This window comes from Cololabis saira, chromosome 16, assembly GCF_033807715.1.
Source record: "Cololabis saira isolate AMF1-May2022 chromosome 16, fColSai1.1, whole genome shotgun sequence".
NCBI classification, from domain to species: Eukaryota; Metazoa; Chordata; class Actinopteri; order Beloniformes; family Belonidae; genus Cololabis; species Cololabis saira.
The window spans coordinates 1,177,194-1,199,796 of NC_084602.1; the positions used below are offsets into that span (position 1 = coordinate 1,177,194).

Consider the following 22,603-nt stretch of genomic DNA (forward strand, 5'->3'; position numbering starts at 1 on the left):
TAGCGCCGCCGTCCTTCGTTTCATCACGAGTTGCCAAGCTGAACTGTGCGTACTGTGTGTAGCGCTGAGTGTAGTGGCAGCAGCGCTGTGTAGCGCTGCGTATAGCGGCGACAGCGCTGTGTAGCGCTGCATGTAGCAGCAACAGCGCTGTGTAGTGCTGTGTGTAGGGCTACGTGTAGCGCTGCGTGTAGCAGCGACAGCGCTGTGTAGCGCTGCGTGTAGCGGCAACAGCGCTGTGTAGCGCTGCGTGTAGCAGTGACAGCGCTGTGTAGCGCTGCGTGTAGTGGCGGCAGCTCTGAGTCTAGCGGCAGCAGCGCCGCGTGTACCTGTAGCAGCGAGAGTGCTGTGTAGCGCTGCGTGTAGTGGCAGCAGCGCTGTGCAGCGCTGAGTCTAGCGGCAGCAGCGCTGTGTAGCGCTGCGTGTAGCGGCGACAGCGCTGCATGTAGCGGCGACAGCGCTGTGTAGCGCTGCGTGTAGCGGCGGCAGTGCTGTGTAGCGCTGTGTGTAGCGGCGACAGCGCTGTGTAGCGCTGCGTGTAGCAGCGACAGTGCTGTGTAGCGCTGCGTGTAGCAGCGACAGTGCTGTGTAGCGATGCATGTAGGGGCGACAGCGCTGTGTAGCGCTGCGTGTAGCGCTGCGTGTAGCGCTGCGTGTAGCGCTGCGTGTAGTGGCGGCAGCGCTGTGTGTAGCGCTGAGTGTAGCGGCGACAGTGCTGCGTCTGTGAAACGGTGAGCGAACTTCAGCCGAACTGCAGATTACATTACAACACAGATGTCCCTGATCCTGCATTGCTGCAAATGTGGAGGTGAGACTTGTCCCGGGGGACTACGGAGGACCTCCAGACAACTCACTTCTTTGAGAAGGGTCTCAAATCCTCCAAAAATATAAACCTTTCGCAGGTTTTACAAACAAACAAATAACAATTAACAGTGGCAATCCTAGCGGGTTGGGATGGTTACGGGTTTCGTCAACTTCACTGTCAGACGTCTGGTTCGGGCCAGTCGGGTCAGGTGTTCTGATTCACGAGTCCGGGTCGGTTCGGCTGATTAATTAAGACTTAGTTCATGTTAATTATCTCCGACTTGGCGGCGGTCAGGTTTCAGGCTTCTATGACGTGCTGCAAGTTCCCACAGATCACTCCAGCATCCTCATAGTGGGCGCAGTTGCTGGTCCCGACACCAGGATGCATGCAGTCCAGCAGGCTGGACTCGGTCCCTTCACACTGGACGTCATCCAGAAGGATCCGCATCTCCCTGCCCTCACCGAACTCAGCGTTCCTGGCTGCTTTCAGCGCATACGGGAAGCCCAGCTGCCGGCAGACCACCTCGGCGTTCTTGATGGTCCACAGGTCGTCGCACACGGTTCCCCATTCCCCGTTGACGTGGACCTCCACCCGCCCACGGTCACGCCGCCCGTGTTCGTCCCCAACCAGCCGCACCGCTCCATTCTGGAGCTTGGCAGCGCCGTCTGTTCTTTGTTTCCCCTTCCTGCGCCGGCCTTTCCGCCTGGAGCCTCGGGGGGCTCTGGTGCTGGTTGTGGTTAGGGCAGGCGTGGGGGAGTTTGGGCCCGGTTCTCCAAGGCGATCGATGAGCTCCTGGAGCCAGTCGTAAGACTCTGTGGGCGGAGGCGTGGGCTGGTTTTTGTTGGGGAGGTCTACGCCGATCAAAGCTGAGGGAAGAATGATGACAAACACAAGAACTGCTGTGAGCAACACCGAACTAGCAAAAGAACCAGTCTGGAGTGTGTCGGCTGGGTTGCAGGTGGACTCACTTTCTTGGGGAATAAACTTAATGAGGTTACTTTTTACTCTGACAGGAAGAGGATCGTAGTGGCAGTGTCTCGGTGGAGCCCGTCTGAAAAACATAAAAAAATAAATAAAATCAACTGTTGCAAACATTTCTTTAGTTGCTACAAAGTTTGTACCCCCTCCAGGTGTCCGGGCTTTTGTGTCAAAACGTAACCTGATAGTTGTGGGTCTTGTTATTAGCACTGGCACTGTTGAACCAGAGTGGACCATCGCGGACCATCGAGGAGGACTCCACTGTTGGAACCAGAGTGGACCATCGAGGAGGACTCCACTGTTGGAACCAAGGTGGACCACCGAGGAGGACTCCACTGTTGGAACCAAGGTGGACCACCAAGGAGGACTCCAACTTGGAACCAGAGTGGACCACCGAGGAGGACTCCACTGTTGGAACCAGAGTGGACCACCGAGGAGGACTCCACTGATGGAACCAGAGTGGACCACTGAGGAGGACTCCACTGATGGAACCAAGGTGGACCACCGAGGAGGACTCCACTGATAGAACCAGAGTGTACCACCGAGGAGGACTCCACTGTTGGAACCAGAGTGGACCACCGAGGAGGACTCCACTGATGGAACCAGAGTGGACCACTGAGGAGGACTCCACTGTTGGAACCAGAGTGGACCACCGAGGAGGACTCCACTGTTGGAACCAGAGTGGACCACCGAGGAGGACTCCACTGATAGAACCAGAGTGGACCACTGAGGAGGACTCCACTGTTGGAACCAGAGTGGACCACTGAGGAGGACTCCACTGTTGGAACCAGAGTGGACCACTGAGGAGGACTCCACTGTTGGAACCAGAGTGGACCACTGAGGAGGACTCCACTGATGGAACCAAGGTGGACCACAGAGGAGGACTCCACTGTTGGAACCAGAGTGGACCACAGAGGAGGACTCCACTGTTGGAATCAGAGTGGACCACTGAGGAGGACTCCACTGATAGAACCAGAGTGGACCACAGAGGAGGACTCCACTGTTGGAATCAGAGTGGACCACTGAGGAGGACTCCACTGTTGGAACCAGAGTGGACCACTGAGGAGGACTCCACTGATGGAACCAAGGTGGACCACAGAGGAGGACTCCACTGATGGAACCAAGGTGGACCACAGAGGAGGACTCCACTGTTGGAACCAGAGTGGACCACTGAGGAGGACTCCACTGATAGAACCAGAGTGGACCACTGAGGAGGACTCCACTGTTGGAACCAAGGTGGACCACCAAGGAGGACTCCACTGTTGGAACCAGAGTGGACCACCGAGGAGGACTCCACTGTTGGAACCAGAGTGGACCACCGAGGAGGACTCCACTGATGGAACCAGAGTGGACCACTGAGGAGGACTCCACTGTTGGAACCAGAGTGGACCACCGAGGAGGACTCCAACTTGGAACCAGAGTGGACCACCAAGGAGGACTCCACTGTTGGAACCAGAGTGGACCACCGAGGAGGACTCCACTGTTGGAACCAAGGTGGACCACCGAGGAGGACTCCACTGTTGGAACCAGAGTGGACCACCGAGGAGGACTCCACTGTTGGAACCAGAGTGGACCACTGAGGAGGACTCCACTGTTGGAACCAGAGTGGACCACCGAGGAGGACTCCACTGTTGGAACCAGAGTGGACCACTGAGGAGGACTCCACTGTTGGAACCAGAGTGGACCACTGAGGAGGACTCCACTGTTGGAACCAGAGTGGACCACTGAGGAGGACTCCACTGTTGGAACCAGAGTGGACCACCGAGGAGGACTCCACTGTTGGAACCAGAGTGGACCACTGAGGAGGACTCCACTGTTGGAACCAGAGTGGACCACTGAGGAGGACTCCACTGTTGGAACCAGAGTGGACCACCGAGGAGGACTCCACTGATGGAACCAGAGTGGACCACCGAGGAGGACTCCACTGTTGGAACCAGAGTGGACCACCGAGGAGGACTCCACTGTTGGAACCAGAGTGGACCACCGAGGAGGACTCCACTGATAGAACCAGAGTGTACCACCGAAGAGGACTCCACGGTTGGAACCAGAGTGGACCACCGAGGAGGACTCCACTGTTGGAACCAGAGTGGACCACCGAGGAGGACTCCACTGATAGAACCAGAGTGGACCACTGAGGAGGACTCCACTGTTGGAACCAGAGTGGACCACCGAGGAGGACTCCACTGATAGAACCAGAGTGGACCACTGAGGAGGACTCCACTGTTGGAACCAGAGTGGACCACTGAGGAGGACTCCACTGTTGGAACCAGAGTGGACCACCGAGGAGGACTCCACTGATAGAACCAGAGTGGACCACTGAGGAGGACTCCACTGTTGGAACCAGAGTGGACCACCGAGGAGGACTCCACTGTTGGAACCAGAGTGGACCACTGAGGAGGACTCCACTGTTGGAACCAGAGTGGACCACTGAGGAGGACTCCACTGTTGGAACCAGAGTGGACCACAGAGGAGGACTCCACTGTTGGAACCAGAGTGGACCACTGAGGAGGACTCCACTGTTGGAACCAGAGTGGACCACCGAGGAGGACTCCACTGTTGGAACCAGAGTGGACCACCGAGGAGGACTCCACTGATGGAACCAAGGTGGACCACCGAGGAGGACTCCACTGATGGAACCAGAGTGGACCACAGAGGAGGACTCCACTGATGGAACCAAGGTGGACCACCGAGGAGGACTTCACTGTTGGAACCAAGGTGCAGGGAAGCAGGGAACTTTCAGGCAAGACAAAAGGTGGTGGAATCTGCTTCTATATAAACGAAGGTTGGTGTACGGATGTCACAGTGCTAAAAGACTCTTGCAGCCCTCACTTAGAGACACTTTTTGTGAACTGCAGACCTTTTCATTCACCGCAGGAGTTTTCACCGGGCGCGTGTGTGACTGAAGCCACGCAGCGGCTGGCCGACAAGATAACAGACTTGGAGAAAAAACTCCCGAACTCACTCTTCATTGTTTTGGGGGATTTCAACAGAGCAAACCTCACTCACGAACTTCCAAAATACAGGCAACATGTTACGTGTCCCACCGGGGACACGCAGACTCTGGACCATTGTTACACTGTAATTAAGTACGCATACCGCTCTGTTCCCCGCGCAGCTTTGGGACACTCTGACCACCGTCTGCTTCATCTGATTCCGACCTACAGGCAGAAACTAAAAACATCTAAGCCTGTAGTGAGCAGCTTTTACTGCCGGTTCAACGACGACCAGGCCAACAGCACACCACCAGAGTCAAATTCCTTGTTGGACAATGTTCGAACCTGGCCAATAAAGATGATTCTGATTCTGATGACCCAAAATACACAACTAGAATCAAACAAGAACCACTCAGAACCAAACACTGGACTGTTCTGAAGTGTCCTTCTATGAGTCCTGATCTACATCCTGTTGGACATCTGTGGACGTTTGTTCACGAGGACCAGAACACCCGTCTACGGGTGGACAGAGCTACACTCGTCACTGGACCAAAGGCATCGGTGAAAAAGGTTGTGAAACTACACGTGAAGTTGGAGGTCTATCACTGTCGTCCAGGACGGTCCCGGTCGGTTTACTAAGAGGTTCAGGTCAGCAGCCGGGAGACAGATGAGTGAGAACAAACGTTCACCCCCGGTGGAATGACGCCGGCGTTCCTGAACGCTGTCAGACGCCCGTCAAACGGCTAATGGCATCAAAAACAGGCAGAGAGACATCCAGCAGAAAGTCAAGAGGAAGTCAAAAAACTCTCCAAAGCTCTGAGTTCCAGCCCAGCGACATGAGTCCTGTACGTTGTCAGGGCCGACTGACAGCAGGGCGGGGACTCACCTGGAGGGGTCCACAGCTTTATAAACCACTCCTGAGGGCGACGTAGCACTCGGGATTCCTGTGGACATGAAGTAAAGCTCACCTGCACACAACAAGACACGGACGCTTAGCGGTTAAGAGCAGGAAAAGGATGGATGTGGCCGCTGTTTGTTTTCATGCTTTACCAGATTCGTCCTCAGCAAAGGAGATGACGTACTGGTGGTAGTTGTTGATGAGTCCGGGGAAGGCGCACGTCAGGCCCAGCCCCATGCACACCTCGTTGTACTTCCACATCCCGCTGTTCCTGTCCTCCTGCAGGCTCATCAGACGCCTGAGCACATCAAGTCCACGTGACATGTGATGTTCCCTCAGGGTTCATCGACAGAACAGCTTTCATAACTTTACTGACATAATAATGTCTTTGAAAACAGATACAAGTTACGGAATTACAGTGTAATTACACTGTAACTATGTGGTTACAAAGTAATTGTATTTTTATTCTGTGCAACCTTTATCTGTTTTGCTTCTTGTCTCTGTTTAGTGTCCTTCAGTCCTTTGAATGACACTTATAAATAAAATGTATTATAATTACTTCTGAAGTCATTTTTTCCTGTCTTACTGCACAGCGCCATGTCAGTAGGATCTGACACGGCCCAACCCCAATTAATCCAAAAATGGGCAAAAGGGGAGAAGGATGAGACCTGAAAACCAGCTGGCACAAACCCACGTTAGCACATAATGGCTAATTTAGCTTGGATGATGCTAACACCATACATTCTAAACCCCAAACACGTCACCTCCAGATGGAAGTCGGGACAGAACTGATGAACTGAACACATTCTTCATCAGGTTTATGGAAAATAATATGGTTTAGGAAAATAGCAATCTGCTAGAACCTCGCACAATACATATTCTCTCTTTGTACAAGATTAATTATTTATTGTGCACTGTGCCTGTCTTGAAATAAATAAAGAAAAAATTACAAAATCATGCATCAAACATTGAGCCTACAGGCACTACAGGTTGGATGGCTGGTGTTTCTCACCAGTAAAGATTAAACTGACACAGAAACCTCAGGCAGGAAGTAACGCGGCACAATGATTCAACCCTCCGTCTTGCCCCGACTAGTTCACACTTCCTGCTGATTCTTAACTGATGCAGGTGATGCGGTTCCTTCAGGTATGGCTCTGATCACATTGTTTCCTCTAGTTGTTTTCTACACAAACTAACCGTGCAGTGATTTAGAAGAGTGCCGTCAGGTGAAGCCTACCCACTCATGAAGTCTCCAAATATGTACAAGCCGTTCAGGTTGGGATATTCACAGCCGCGGTACACGTAGCCGCCCGTCACCGACTTACCCATCTTGTGAGGGTAGGCGTAGATGGGCAGGACATCATCTGTGAATGAAACAGGAAGTCTTTAGCTATTGTTTCTGCCTTTCTACCAACGGCAGCAGGAACGTAAACACTGGAGCAAGTATCATTTCAGCCCTGTGAACGACCCTCCGACAGTCTGGCGGCAGCGCTGAAGAAGCACTAACGCTGAAGCGCCCTCCAGGGTTTAATCCTACGAGCACACTTGCTGAGGAGCTTGCTTACCCAGCGAGCTGTTGGCACATAGCTTCTTATCGTAGCAGGAGAACCCCTCTTTGGCTCTCCAGCCGTAGTTTCGGCCTCTCTCGATGATGTCGATTTCCTCAAACTTGTTTTGGCCGACGTCCCCGCAGAAGATCCGGCCTTTGCCCTCTTTGGTCAGTGGGTCACCGCGGTCCACAGAGCATCTCCACATGTTGCGGGCGCCATAAGCGTAGACCTCGGGTCGCGCTCCCTGCTCGTGGATGAAGGGGTTATCTGGAGGGATTCTGTACAGCGGACCTCTCTCATTGTGGTCCACATCGATGCGAAGAACTTTACCCAACAGAGCTGACCTGGAGATCAGTTACAGAAAAGTCACTGCAAACTCTTAATACAGTCACGTGACAAAGTTAGTACCCCCTACCCTCAACCCTGGGGTCTTGTGTGAGCCTCTGATCATAGTCTCACCATCTTAGCATTAGCCTTATGCTGTCCTGAGCAATAACGATGCTGAAACATAACCTGGGAGCACCGATGGGCAGCACCCAACAAGAGTTAGGAGTGGAAAAACCCCAAGATCATGTTCGACGTTAAAGTTCATGAGGACTAGGACGGTTTGTTTGGAAGAGTTTCCAGGAGGAAATCTCTTCTGTCTGCAAAGACCACGACAGAGGTCTACTCTCAGCCATTGAGATGAAGAACTGGGTCATGGGACAAGAAACGACCCCAAACACAGCAGCAGAACAATGAACAATAAAATAATCCAGGTTCTGGAATGACCTGGTCAAAGTCCAGACCTAGACCTGGTTCGTTGAGATGCTGTGGTGGGACCGGTCCAAATGTCCTAAGATCTCAATGACCAAAATTCCTCCAGAACCACCAGACACTGATAAAGGACACCAACAGGACTACAAAAGAGAGGGGGTACCGACTGAGTGCTGCTAAAGTGTCTTATTCTTACTTGTTCTGGGCGTTTCCATATCTGCCAAACGGGTCTCCTGCCATCCCACCATCACCAGTGAAGATGTACAAGTAGTCGTCGTCCCCGAACAGCACCTGCCCGCCGTTGTGGTTGGATGCTGGCTCGTCGATCTCCAGAATGACTCTTAAAAAAATATGAAACAGAAGAAGGTTGACGTGTGTGAGGATGCCGGGGTTCTCTGCCGACCTGCTCCTGCGGCCCACACCTACCGCTCAGAGGAGTGATCCACCACGTTCATGTCGTTGGCCGACACCCTGAACTCACTGATCCTGATCCTCTCGTCAAAGCCCACCTCCACGGAGTAGTACACGTACAAGCGTCCATTGTATTTGTGCTTGGGGTGAAAGGTGATTCCAAGGAAGCCCCTCTCGTCGCCCTCCCACGAAGACGTCAGCACCGTCTTGGTGATGTTCAAGAAGGGCTTCTCCAGCCTGGATCGGTCGGGGAGGTACGTCCACACCAGCCCCACCTGCTCGGCCACAAAGAAGCGGTGCGTGCCGTCGTTGGCATGCACCATGGCCAGCGGGTTCCGTAGCCCATTGGCGACTTCCTCCAGGCACAGCTGCAGACAGCCTTCCGAGTCCACCTGGACCCGGCCCAGGTTCTGGGTGAGCGTCTGGCTGCTGAGCAGATGAGGGTAGCAGTAATCGGCGTCATCCAGCTCCAGGTACCGACACAGCCGGGTCTGGTCCTCCCTGACGTTTGCTAGATGAGGGTCATCGGACAGGGCCGGGATGGTGAAACGACACTTGTTCCAGAACTGGGAACAGAAGTCTGGACAGAGGCCTGGGAGGGTCCTGACCGGGGTGCTCGGATCCTCGGCGTCGTAAAGGTGGGCTGCATACGGAGAACACTCCTGAGATGAAAAGAAAAGGACGGTAAGATGGAGGAAGAAGGAGGACGGTCCTACTCCTCCCGTCTGAGCCTCATTTGCTTCTTGTTACAGTCAGAAAGACAGAGGGCCTAGATCCACCTACCGTTAACAACTCATAGGTGCATATAGGTGGAGCTGCTCTCATCTCCCCGTCGGAAGTACTTGCTGATTCTACCATAAATAAGGAATCAGAACCTGCATGTTAAACGTATAGCCTGGCATCAGCAGATGAAGACACGGTGGCGTGATGGAGGAACTATGAACGATGGTTTCCGGAGCCTCGTTCCCTTCATGCCTTGCTGCCTCATGTTTTAAATGGGCAGAACGAGCACACCTGGAAGAGACATTCGCTAACTGCAGAGACTTTAGCTAATCGCTTTAGCTAACCTAAGATGCTAGTGAATATTCTTTTACGATCCCTCTGACCAAACCTGTACCACCATCCTCACCTGAAACTTTGCTACTGAAAGAACGTGTGCTGCCAGAACTGAAATACAGAGTAACTTATTCAAAAGGTACGGTTCAGTTGACAAAGCGCAAAGTGAACACTAACTTGGGCCGGCTCAATGCTCCGAGTCCGAGCCCCCAACTGTACCGAGTCTACCGAGCGGGTTGAAAGTCCCACGGCAGGGGCGGGCTGATGGTGCCAGGGCAGGGGCGGGCTGAAGGTGCCACGGCAGGGGCGGGCTGAAGGTGCCACGGCAGGGGCGGGCTAAAGGTGCCACGGCAGGGGCGGGCTAAAGGTGCCACGGCAGGGGCGGGCTAAAGGTGCCACGGCAGGGGCGGGCTGAAGGTGCCACGGCAGAGGCGGGCTAAAGGTGCCACGGCAGGGGCGGGCTAAAGGTGCCACGGCAGGGGCGGGCTGAAGGTGCCACGGCAGGGGCGGGCTGATGGTGCCACGGCAGGGGCGGGCTGATTGTGCCACGGCAGGGGCGGGCTAAAGGTGCCACGGCAGGGGCGGGCTAAAGGTGCCACGGCAGGGGCGGGCTGAAGGTGCCACGGCAGGGGCGGGCTGATGGTGCCACGGCAGGGGCGGGCTGATTGTGCCACGGCAGGGGCGGGCTAAAGGTGCCACGGCAGGGGCGAGCTGATGGTGCCACGGCAGGGGTGGGCTAAAGGTGCCAGGGCAGGGGCGGGCTGAAGGTGCCACGGCAGGGGCGGGCTGATGGTGCCAGGGCAGGGGCGGGCTAAAGGTGCCAGGGCAGGGGCGGGCTGAAGGTGCCACGGCAGGGGCGGGCTGAATTTTGCCACGGCAGGGGCGGGCTGAATTTTGCCACGGCAGGGGCGGGCTAAAGGTGATTTTATAAAGTCATTATTTTTAAAATGTTCACTAATTCAATTGTGAATGAATAAATTATGCAAGTTTGCTAATTTGAAGTAAGAACGTATCTATTTTTTTAAAATGATTTTTGGAATAACATCTCTCTCTTAAAACAACTGTAGCATCAGCATGATGGCCACGGTTACATGACGTTTTTTAATTCAGATTATCCGAATTAAATAATTCCGAATTAAACTATTTTCCTTCGAGTTTACATGGAAATAGTAATTCCGAATTGAGGTTTACATGGAAAACACGTTTGATTGGCTTTATGCAATTCCGCGTAAGGTCTGGGGGTTGGGAAGGTTCTGATTGGATAGGGGGGGGACCGGAAGTTAAACTACCGGAAATGACCGGAAGAAAAACAAACTTAGCCGCTACAACTTTGAAAAGCTCACCATTTTGATGTTTCCTGTTTCCATCTGTTCTTTTAATTATTTCTATTTATTAAATAAATGGTCTCTGCTCTTGACCAGCGTTTACTGCTGCTGCATCTTGAAACTTTGTTTGGAAAACCAGCCCAGTGGAATATAAGCGTCATGGAGACAGACGGGCGAGGGAACGAGAAGACCAGAATTAATTTAAAGAGGAATGAGTGTTTATATGATCGCAGAATTATTCTACTCGGATTTAAAATCGGAATAAACCAGCCACTTACGTCGGAATTAAGTCAAGAAGGGCTGGAGAACTATGACGGAATGGCCATTTTCATTCGGAATTAGGTGTTTACATGGTAATTTTTACTCATTTTAAATCGGATTTCATTTTAATTGTGAATTAAAGATGAATTAAACTTCCCATGTCAACACACTCAATGTTACATAAACCCGGCTTGTTTTCTTGCTCAGCTCTTGAGCTTTAGACAAATCTGCCCATCTCTTGAGAATTAAACGCATCACCACAGATCATCTTTGAACTGCAGTTTTACAAATGTGTGGAGGCTTGAACCAGAAGTTTGCAGAGAGAGAGAGCTGGAACCGTCCAGGCTGAGACAGGTTCCAGTGATTTAACTGGCAGCAGATGGCCTGGTTACATAAGAGTCCCGGCTCCACGGTGCCTACCTGGCACAGCAGCTCCAGCACGTACCCCGCACAGCTGGCGTAGCCCTGGTAGTCGAACTGGTCCATGATCCGGTAGTACCTGGCCATGAGCTGCTGGTCCTTCTGGTGGTCGCAGCAGCCGAACGACTTGTACATGACGCAGAATTCCAGCTCCCTCTGCGGGCGGAACGGCGGCTTAAAGTCCAGACACTGCGGGTGAAGAGCCACAGGTGCCGCGCACAGCCACAGAACCCAGGTAAAACCCCAGGGAAGACCTGCACCCCTCGGAAGACCCGCACCCCAGGGGAAACCCGCACCCCCCGGCCCCGGCCGGCGCCGGGCTCCGCCGAGACTCCGCTGCATGTTTGCGGGACCGAACACTGAGAGCAGCGCGGAGGTTTCCTGTGGACTTCGCTCCGACGCAGTGACGTGCGCTGCCCTCGGTCAACTTGACCTGGACCTGGACCTGGACCTGGACCTAACTGGGCTCACGGACAGTGCAGTGCTCACTTCCCTGCAAGAGCTCTGAGAAGAACCCCCCCCCCCCCCCAAATTGTGTCCAGGACGACCTCAGCCTGCAGGCTGACACGTTTTCTTCAGGCTCATTTATTGATCCACTCCTCTGAATATCAATTGGACCACGCAGTGCATTGTGGGTGCCGAATTGTCAGCTTTAGGAAGGAACATCATGATGGAAGAGTCCTTCATGTCATCTCCTCGTCGGCCAGCAGGTGGCGACAAAAACCAAGCTAGATCCAGAAGGGCCAAAGACATCAGCTCCCCTACCGACCACTAGTCCAGATTCAGACATGCAGGTCCTCTACCGACCTCTAGAGTCCAGATTCAGACATGCAGGTCCTCTACCGACCACTAGAGTCCAGATTCAGACATGCAGGTCCTCTACCGACCTCTAGAGTCCAGATTCAGAAATGCAGGTCCTCTACCGACCTCTAGAGTCCAGATTCAGACATGCAGGTCCTCTACCGATCACTAGAGTCCAGATTCAGACATGCAGGTCCTCTACCGACCTCTAGAGTCCAGATTCAGACATGCAGGTCCTCTACCGACCACTAGAGTCCAGATTCAGACATGCAGGTCCTCTACCGACCTCTAGAGTCCAGATTCAGAAATGCAGGTCCTCTACCGACCTCTAGAGTCCAGGTTTAGACATGCAGGTCCTCTACCGACCACTAGAGTCCAGATTCAGACATGCAGGTCCTCTACCGACCACTAGAGTCCAGATTCAGACATGCAGGTCCTCTACCGACTACTAGAGTCCAGATTCAGACATGCAGGTCTCCTACTGACCACTAGAGTCCAGAATCAGATATGCAGGTCCACTACCGACCACTAGAGTCCAGATTCAGACATGCAGGTCCACTACCGATCACTAGAGTCCAGATTTAGACATGCAGGTCCTCTACCGACCACTAGAGTCCAGAATCAGATATGCAGGTCCACTACCGACCACTAGAATCCAGATTCAGAAATGCAGGTCCTCTACCGATCACTAGAGTCCAGATTCAGACATGCAGGTCCTCTACCGATCACTAGAGTCCAGATTCAGACATGCAGGTCCTCTACCGACCACTAGAGTCCAGATTCAGACATGCAGGTCCTCTACCGACCACTAGAGTCCAGATTCAGACATGCAGGTCCTCTACCGACCACAAGATTCCAGATTCAGACATGCAGGTCCTCTACCGACCACAAGATTCCAGATTCAGACATGCAGGTCCTCTACCGATCACTAGATTCCAGATTCAGACATGCAGGTCCTCTACCGACCACTAGAGTCCAGATTCACACATGCAGGTCCTCTACCGACCACTAGAGTCCAGATTCAGACATGCAGGTCCTCTACCGACCACTAGAGTCCAGATTCAGACATGCAGGTCCCCTACCGACCATTAGAGTCCAGATTCAGACATGCAGGTCCTCTACCGACCACTAGAGTCCAGGTTCAGACATGCAGGTCCTCTACCGATCACTAGAGTCCAGATTCAGACATGCAGGTCCTCTACCGACCACTAGAGTCCAGATTCAGACATGCAGGTCCCCTACTGACCACTAGAGTCCAGATTCAGACATGCAGGTCCTCTACCGACCACTAGAGCTCATTTCCGCCAGTAAAAGAAAAAAACAAGATGAAATCTTAGCCTTAAAAATAAAAATATCCCCACAGTAAGTCATAATTATGACATAAAAAGTCATAATTTAAACTTTTTATCTCATAATTATGACTTTCTATCTTGTAATTTTGACTTTCTATCTCATAATTTCGACTTTCTATCTCATACTTTCGACTTTCTATCTCATAATTTCGACTTTCTATCTCATAATTATGACTTTCTATCTCATAATTTCGACTTTCTATCTCATAATTATGACTTTCTATCTCATAATTTCGACTTTCTATCTCATAATTTCGATTTTCTAGTTTCCATCTTAGCCACTAGGGTCCAGATCCAGACCTGCAGTCCTACTGACCAACAGGGTCTAGATCTAGACTTGTGGTGCTCTACCGATTACTAGGGTCCAGATCCAGACCTGCAGTCCTTCTACTGACCAACAGGGTCTGGATTCAGAACTACAGGTCCTCTACCGATTAGAAGGGTCCAGATCCAGACCTGTGTCCCTTTACCAATCTCCAAGGTCCGGAGTCAGACCTGCGGTGCTCTACCGATTACTAGGGTCGAGATCCAGACCTGCGGTCCTTATATTGACCACTAGGGTCCAGATCAGACCTGCAGTTCTTCTACTGACCACTAGGGTCCCGATTCAGACCTGCAGGTTCTCTAGCGATTACTAGGGTACGGATTCAGACCTGCAGGTCCTTTAGCGATTACTAGGATCCAGATCCAGAGCTGTGGTTCCTTGCCTGACCACTAGGGTCTGGATACAGACCTGCGCTTCCTCTACCGACCACTATGATCCAGATCCAGCCCTGCGGTTCTTCTACCGACCACTAGGATCAGGATGTAGACCTGCCGTTCTTCTACCGACCTCTACTGTCCAGATACAGACCTGTGGACCTCTACCTATCACCAGGGTGCGGATCCAGACCTGCACCGATTACTTGGGTCCGGCTCCAGACATGCGGTTCCTCTCCTGATCACTCCTGTGGTTTGGGCTCAGCTGTAAGGGGGGCTGTGGAGCAGCGGTTCAGGTGATTGTGGCAGCAGAGTGGGTTAGCTGCATCCACTCTGCTCACGTCACGTTTTAAACCCAGAGGCAGCTGGCATCCGGAGGTGGAATCGTGGGCTGCTGTTCGGGTTCTTGTGTAAGGTCAAAAAGGCATTAACGAACCATGTCAGTTGAAGCCGGTCCACAGTCTCCTGATGGATGTTTTTGTGACTGTATCTTCCTACAGCTGCTGATTGTGAAGTGTCCATAAGAGTTATTGTGGGTACTGATGCCACAGGACAGGGAAGTGGTGATGTTACTCGACAAGGAAGTACTGGTGCCACCGGACAGGGAAGTACTGGTCCCACCGGACAGGGAAGTGCTCGTGCCACCGGACAAGGATGTACTGTTCCCACCAGACAGGGGAGTGCTATTCCCACCAAACAGGGGAGTGCTATTCCCACCAAACAGGGAAGTGCTGGTGCCACCGGACAAAGATGTACGGTTCCCACCAGACAGGGAAGTGCTGATGTAACCGTACAAGGAAGTGCTGATGCCGCCGGACAGGGAAGTGCTGGTGCCATTGGACAGGGAAGTGCTGGTATTACCGAACAGGGAACTGCTGGTAAAACCGGACAGGGAAGTGCTGGTGCCACCGGACAGGGAAGTGCTGGTGCCACCGGACAGGGAAGTGCTGGTGTCACCGGACAGGGAAGTGCTGGTGCCACCGGACAGGGAAGTGCTGGTGCCACCGGACAGGGAAGTGCTGGTCCCACTGGGAAGAGAAGTTTGGAAACAAAGAACTTGCTGGTGTTACCCTCAACTATACAAGATATTTCTCATTACAGTAAAGTACGTCAGGGCTGCAACGATTCGTCGACGTTGTCGACAAAAATCAATAGTCAAAATTGTCAACAATGAATTCCATTGTCGACAATTTTCGCCAGACGTGTACAATGGAGTGAGGCGTCTCACTTCAATACAATCTCTGCCGAGAGTCGCGTATGCACGATAGCGTTTCAGCGCAGCTGTAGGTAATAAAATTCAAAAGTTTGGGAGCATTTTAGCCTCGATATGGCGAATAAAAAGATAACTTGCAAGGTTTGAAAAGCCGACTTGTTTTTCAAGGGAGCACGTCAGTAATGCATTTGAAGAGAAAGCACGTCGGATTGTTGAACGAAATGGACTCGCCTTGGTAAGATATTAAGTCTATTTTCATTTGTTACATTAATTAGTTTAATTCGTTAAATTTGTTTATTTCATGTTATTTATTAGTATTATTTGAGCCACTCACAGCTACTCTCGTTGATATAACCTCAATCACATAATTGATGCAGCGCGAAAGGTGAAAAAGCTTGAGTGATGATGACAATGATGGATTTGCATCTAACTTTCAGTCAGGTGCCTATGAACTGTCAATTATCCATCAAGCTCCACAATGATCATGTTAACATTAAATCAGATAGATTTGTCTGGACATTTCTCTTGCGGGACGGGAGAAGACACTAAATCAATGCATCTCTATTATTGTGCGCCGTGCGGGCATAAATTAAAAGAGTTTTGCGGATGCGGGCGGGAGCAGGATGAAGAAAACAGTCCCGCTATATCAGGGCTCTAGTACCATCTTTCTTGTGTTTATTATCATTTGCCACATAATTAAAGCAACCTCATACTAAATTAAAAAAAAATTATTAATTATCAGATTAGTCGATTAATCGTTTCAATAGTCGTTGACTAGTCGACTATTAAAATAGTCGCTAGTTGCAGCCCCAAAGTACATAGATAGTAGTACATATACCAGGTATAGCAGTACTGTACATAACCTGGTGTGGTACGGTGGGATGGCTCATCCTGGGGCTGTGGTGGTGCAGGGTGGGTGCAGGGTGGGTGCTGGGGGAGCTAGCTGCGGTGCTCATACTCAGCTGGCTCCTGTGTGCCCATCACCTGTCCTCCTGGTGGGGGATCTGATCAATGAAGTATTTGATCGACCATGCACGTGCTCAGATGCCCAAAGTGCCCTTCTGTCAAAGGCCTTTTTTTTTTCAAAGGCCTTTAAAAATAATATTTCCATTTTTAAGTGTGGACCTATCGTGCCATTCATTCACCAATATCATCTAACAATTAATAATAATTCAGCTAAATAAAATGATATGATGAAAATCCCCCTCCCTGACATGCACCTGGCAGGCCCTCATCACGTGACCTGCCCCGCACTTTGCAGGTCTGTAGGAGATTGACACTTCAACTGAGGATATTTTCACTTGTATGGTTTGCAGCAGTAGCATTATGTGCACATTACCTGTGTGTGTTGTTTTTGTTGTTGTTGTTTTTGGCACTTGACGAATTTCACTTTGCCTTACTAGCAGGTAGAACATGTAGGCTACCAGTTATTTATGTTGTATGTATATATGTTGTCATTTCTTTAGTTTTGATTAATGGGTATCCAGACTTATTATAGTTTTGTATTTTTCCATTAGTTTCAGTATTAGTTTCAGTTTGTTATTATAATACGGGGTAAGTCGTGGGTAAGTCGTGGGTAAGGTTTAAGAAGTTCAGAGCAGGTAGTACAATACAAAACACAACAGAGTTTTGTATTGTAATGTAACAAAGTAACAAATGTAACAAATTTATTGTCGGAAAGTGGTGTTCCATGTGTCCCTTTTTAAATTTCAGCACCTGCCCCTCCAAAAGTCTCTGCATGTCCCTGTGATCGACATCCTCCCGACCCGGGAGGATATTCTCCTCCTGGTCCTCGCCTGCAGAGGTCCCTGTTTCATCCTGCATCCGCGTGTGCGTGTGTGTGCGTCGACCAGGCGGTAGGAAGGTGAGCAGCAGCTTCTTCGGTTCATTTCTCCTCCGGGTGGGTAGATGGATCCCCGCGGGGCTCGTACTCGGTTCTGTCCCCGTCCCGGTCTCGTCTCTGAATGATGGTTCCGATTATCTTCTAGATTATCTGTTAGAGTCGCTCCTGTAGTTTCTTGTGCTGGCCCCCCCTTTTCTTCTCTTTTTTCTCTTTTGTGCAGCATCCTCTGCTGGTGGCGAAGAGCATTTCTGAATGCACAACACCGGATCCTGCAGCGTGGGAGTGAGAGGGGCAGGGAAATGGCCCGGGCAGGCGGGGGAGAGATTTGTCCGTCAAGACTCCTCTCCCTGGCCCTGCCCCTTCTCAACCTTTCCCCGACCCTGCACCCAAACCTGGGCTTGCTGATTGGGCCGGAGCTTCGGGAGCTGCATGCTGGCCTGTGGTCCCCACCCCCGGTCGTTCCGTTGCTGCTTCCACCTGCCTGCGGCCTGTAAATGTGTTCAGTTAAGTATTTTTGTTCATTATTATTTAGTTAAACCAAATTGGATTATTGCTGTTATTTGGCTCCATCTAGTGTTTTTTGTTGGACACAGTAATCGTAAAGTCATGTGACTTCCCGTGAGCCTCTTAATGAGGAAGTCAGGTGTATTGAAGAACCCATGCCTCTTTTGAAGAAGAATCCATGCTCCTGTTGTCTGCGTTGTATCCAGCTCTGATCTGCAAACATCCTATGCCTTATGGTGCATTGTTGGTATGTAAATGTGTAGCAGTATTTTATCTACAGTTTGCAATAATTATTTGTAAGAATTTAGTCATCTTATTTGTATTTTGTACGATCTTCTGAATAAGCTGTGAAAGTATACTAGAGGCATCTGTGTTAGTCTATATGATGATACACATTTCATGTTAAGAAGTGTACAATGTTATTTCGTTACTGAGATATGTGTGTTGGTTTAATTCATGGCATAGCTACACTCTGTAATAAATAATAGTATAAATAGTAATAATGTGGAATATATAAATACTGATAGATGTGTTAAAAATATATATATCCTTGCTTAGTGATTGTTAAAATACATTTATTTTGTGAGATAATGTTAAATTAGTACAATATAATGTAACCATAGTAGGCAAACGTTTAATGCACAATCTTGTGTTTTTTGTCCACAGTTTCACACCAATCTTTCACCAATAAACCTGTGGACTAAAGCCTGTCTGCAGAGTCTTGATGGAGGAGAGGAGTTTAGCTGGCTGTCAATGATACAGCTGTAAGGGCAGCACAGCTTTCTCCCACTAGGGGAGTTTTTTACCTGCCATTGTTTATGTAATAATTGCTCGGGGGTTTATGTTCTGGGTCTCTGGAAAGCGTCTAGAGACAACTTTTGTTGTATTAGACGCTATATAAATAAAATTGAATTGAATTGAATTGAATCTTGCCAACGTCAGAGACAGGTTAGCGGACTGTCATCCTCCGGACATCCCAGGATGAACCCGGACGGGGCGAACGCGAGCCGCCTGACCGACCAGGAGCTACTGAAACCGGGGAAAGACAACCTGATCCGGAGGCTCAGGATTCTGGAGAAACGCAACCTGGAATTGATGCTTGAGCGCGGACATCTGCTGAAGGACGTGAACGGAAGCCTGCAGGTCCACCTGCACGAGATCTGGAGTTTGAAGGAGGTGAACCAGAAGCTGCAGGAGCACAACCAGGATCTCCGGGAGCTCTGCTGCTTCCTCGACGACGACCGGCAGAAGGGGCTCCGGGTGTCAAGTTAAAAAATGAGAGTGAAAGAAGCTTCAAGCGGTGATGCTTTTTTAAAAATTTTGTTTGTCTCGGCGCTGCTGAAAAATCAGCTGGAGCCGTGAGCAGCTATGAAGAGACAGAGCTCCTGGTAGATCTGGTCGTTCCTTATCTCCGTCTAGATCCCCTTTTAATTCTCTCCTCAGCACCAGGTTTATGAACATCTGACCCTCAGAGTTGGATCACCAAACAAACTTTTGCTGCCATTGCCTTTTGAATAAAATGAAGAAGCCGCAAGTCTCTCTTTCTCTGATTTCCTCCTCCTGACTCAGACGTCTGACTCCAACCCCCCGACCAATCGGTGGCCTGTAGTGTGATGATGTCAGATACAGCCGACTCAGCAGCTTAGAACCTCGGCAGAATAGTTACAGAAAAAGTATTAACTTGGCACGCCTCCACCTGCCTCCACCGAAAAAAACCGGGCCGAGGCGAGTCGAGTTGCGATGAGTAGGTACTAGTGGAAAAGCGCCAATAGTGTTGTCATATCTTTGTTCCATCACACATGTTGACACCTAACCAAACGGTCCATCTGTGGGAGGGAATTATGAGTTACTGGCCTGATCCCAGTACAGCTCGTTCTCACGTTTTATTTGTTGTTTTCTTGCCGTCTTGACACAAGACCACGTGACAGCATGTAAATGGAGCAGCAACCAGCACGACCAAGTATTTGGACCACAGTGTGGATTACAGTTAATAATAATAATAATGGCTTGGATTTATATAGCACCCTTCAAGGCACCCAGAGCTTTACAGAGATCATTATTCATTCATACACATTCAGACTGGTGGTGGTAAACTACGTTTGTAGCCACAGCTGCCCTGGGGCAGACTGACGGAAGCGTGGCTGCCATATCGTGCCAAACGGCCCCTCAGACCACCACCAACATTCATACACATTCATACACATTCACACGAGGCAAGGTGGGTAAGGTGTCTTGCCCAAGGACACTACGACAGCAAACTGGGACAGAGCGGGATTCAAACCGCTGACCTTCCGATCATTGGACGACCCGCTCTACCACCTGAGTTACTGCCGCCCAGTTACAGTATGTACTTCTCATATGGTCGGAGGGTCAAGGCTGAAGGAGCCATAACGTTCGTCTTATCTCAGCGTCTTATCTCAGCGTCTAATTACCTTGAAACTACAAGGACAATAAAGATGTGTGAAGATCAGGGTTAGATAAGCCTTTCCTCCTTCAGCAGAAACCAGAGCTGCGTCAGTCGAATCGTGGACAGGAAACAAAGCCTGATCGGACCTGATTAGATAGCCAGAATGCTCCAAGACGAGGAACATAGCGGAGATGCAGTTATGAGCATAGGCGCCGGAACCGTGGGTGCTTCGGGGCCCGAGCACCCACGGAGATGGCCGAGCACCCACGGGGAGAGCCCCCATGTCAACAATCACTGATTGGCTAAAGCGGTTTTCAAATAGAGGGCGCACAGCTGCAGCCGCCGCCGGCTTTCCCATTCAAGTGTATGTGCTGCCGCTGCGCAAGAGCGCAGGGTCTGACGCAGAGGTCGGCAGCACCAAAGGGCGCACGGCGTCGCAAAGCGGCTTTCACCTAGAACTTGGTTTGCGCCCGGATGGGTGCAGACTCGGCACAGAGCCTGCGCGCATACACCTGTGTACACATTTGTTGCAAGTTGCGACGGAAAAAAGTTTTTCCGGTCTGGCGCCGTTTTCCCACTCATTTGGACATACTACAGCTCGGTTTGCAAAATGCATGTGTCCCTGATTCAAAGAAAAGCCCTGGCTTTAGATCTTTTTCTGAGGAGGAGGAGGAGAAGATGAGCAGCAGCAGCAAGGAGGGGATGGGTCCATGAAATCCTCATGAAGACAGGATTTGGGGGAATACAGGCTCGTTCGGGAGCTACAGCTCCATGATGGCCAGGTCTACTTCAGGCTGAATCATATTTTATTAAAAAACCTTTCTGAACTATGTTGTTGTTTTTTAGCTCATGTCAGTCATTTTAGCGGACCTGTAGTGCTTCAGTTTGCAAAAGTATTGACACGTGGTCTTTTCATAACCATATATTGATCAATGATTCAATTGATCCCCAGATGAGGCATGGAAATGCTATATTTTAAATTGACATTTTATTGTTAAAAGAGCAAAAGAATATCACATTTCTACCACTTTTAAACACACCAGGTATGTCCAAATTCTGTGAGATTTCTCTCCACTTTTGTCCCTTTTTATTGATGTCCCGATAGTCCTGCAGTTTCATCCCACAGCTCCTCACAGACTCACAGCCAAGATCATTCTTTCTTCCATCTTGATCGTCTCTGATCTACAAGCTGCAAGTTTTTTTTCTCCCTCCAGCACTTTCTCTCCTATTGGACACCGCCGAGATGCCGTCACAGGGCGCACGGTGAAATTAAAAGAAATTCAATTCTACTGTTGCAGATCAGAAACGATCAAGATGGAAGAAAGAATGATCTTGGTTATGAACTATAGAAATATAGCCTCCTTTTTCTCAGATGAACACCCGTGTTTAGAATTTGATTAGTATTTGTGTGTGTCTGTCTGTGTGCGTGCGGCGTTCATGTCCGTTACCGCTGTTGAATCTACGTTGCTGAATTGCTGAATCTCGTGCGAAACGACACTACATGACATCCAGCACCCACCAGCAAAAACATAATTCGGTTATGAGTCCTCCACCTTGGCCCCCTGGTGGCTGCCATGTTCTCCAGCGGTGTTTCTGTAGTGCATCCAGGCTGTGTGCTGAGATATCCATGAGATATGGTATGATATACTGGTACAACAGCACTTTTTCACCGTGCTCATGACTGTAACGGGTTTCTGCGAGGAAGGAAAATATCAGGATCCACCTCACATTTTATAAAACGTGACAGCAGTCATCTCCGGCGCTGGCGTTATTCTGATCCCAAGTGCGCTTTTACATAATCATCGAGAAAGTACACATGATGTCATCTTTGCCTACAGAAGGAAAAGGGATTAGGGACCACACAGGCCTGATTACAACCACAGCCCCCACCTGAGTCTCACAGTCTGAGTCCTAACCTGCAGTTAACCTGCAGTTTACCTGCAAGAGTTAACCTGCAGAGTTAACCAGAGTTAACCCGCAGAGTTAACCTACAGGGTTAACCAGAGTTAACCTACATAGTTAACCTGCAGAGTTAACCAGAGTTAACCTGCAGAGTTAACCTACAGAGTTAACCTGCAGAGTTAACCTACAGGGTTAACCAGAGTTAACCTACATAGTTAACCTGCAGAGTTAACCTGCAGAGTTAACCTGCAGAGTTAACCTGCAGAGTTAACCTACAGAGTTAACCTGCAGAGTTAACCTGCAGAGTTAACCTGCAGAGTTAACCTGCAGAGTTAACCTGCAGAGTTAACCTACAGAGTTAACCTGCAGAGTTAACCTGCAGAGTTAACCTACAGAGTTAACCTGCAGAGTTAACCTACAGGGTTAACCAGAGTTAACCTACATAGTTAACCTGCAGAGTTAACCTGCAGAGTTAACCTACAGAGTTAACCT

General features: G+C 50.3%; 2 protein-coding genes across 3 annotated transcripts; one reads left to right on the forward strand and one right to left on the reverse strand.

The window, feature by feature from the left end:
- Positions 1-301: 301 nt before the first annotated feature.
- On the reverse strand, positions 302-11,897 carry hhipl1 (HHIP-like 1). Its single transcript, XM_061743607.1, has 9 exons — positions 11,391-11,897; positions 8,344-8,990; positions 8,114-8,257; positions 7,177-7,505; positions 6,849-6,975; positions 5,764-5,909; positions 5,600-5,681; positions 1,771-1,853; positions 302-1,668 (listed from the first exon to the last, which is right to left on the reverse strand). Exons 1-9 carry the CDS (start codon positions 11,730-11,732, stop codon positions 1,100-1,102), a joined length of 2,469 nt encoding a protein of 822 aa, XP_061599591.1. The 5' UTR covers positions 11,733-11,897; the 3' UTR covers positions 302-1,099.
- Positions 11,898-17,922: 6,025 nt separating this feature from the next.
- Positions 17,923-19,179, forward strand: LOC133462384 (coiled-coil domain-containing protein 85C-A-like). 2 transcript variants are annotated; one of them, XM_061743608.1, is made up of 2 exons: positions 17,923-18,049; positions 18,469-19,179. In XM_061743608.1, exon 2 carries the CDS (start codon positions 18,784-18,786, stop codon positions 19,072-19,074), a length of 291 nt encoding a protein of 96 aa, XP_061599592.1. In that variant the 5' UTR covers positions 17,923-18,049; positions 18,469-18,783; the 3' UTR covers positions 19,075-19,179. The 2 variants fall into 2 exon arrangements, with proteins under 2 accessions (XP_061599592.1, XP_061599593.1); XM_061743609.1 differs by lacking the exon at positions 17,923-18,049 and having other exon boundaries at positions 18,546-18,566; positions 18,745-19,179.
- Positions 19,180-22,603: the final 3,424 nt, after the last annotated feature.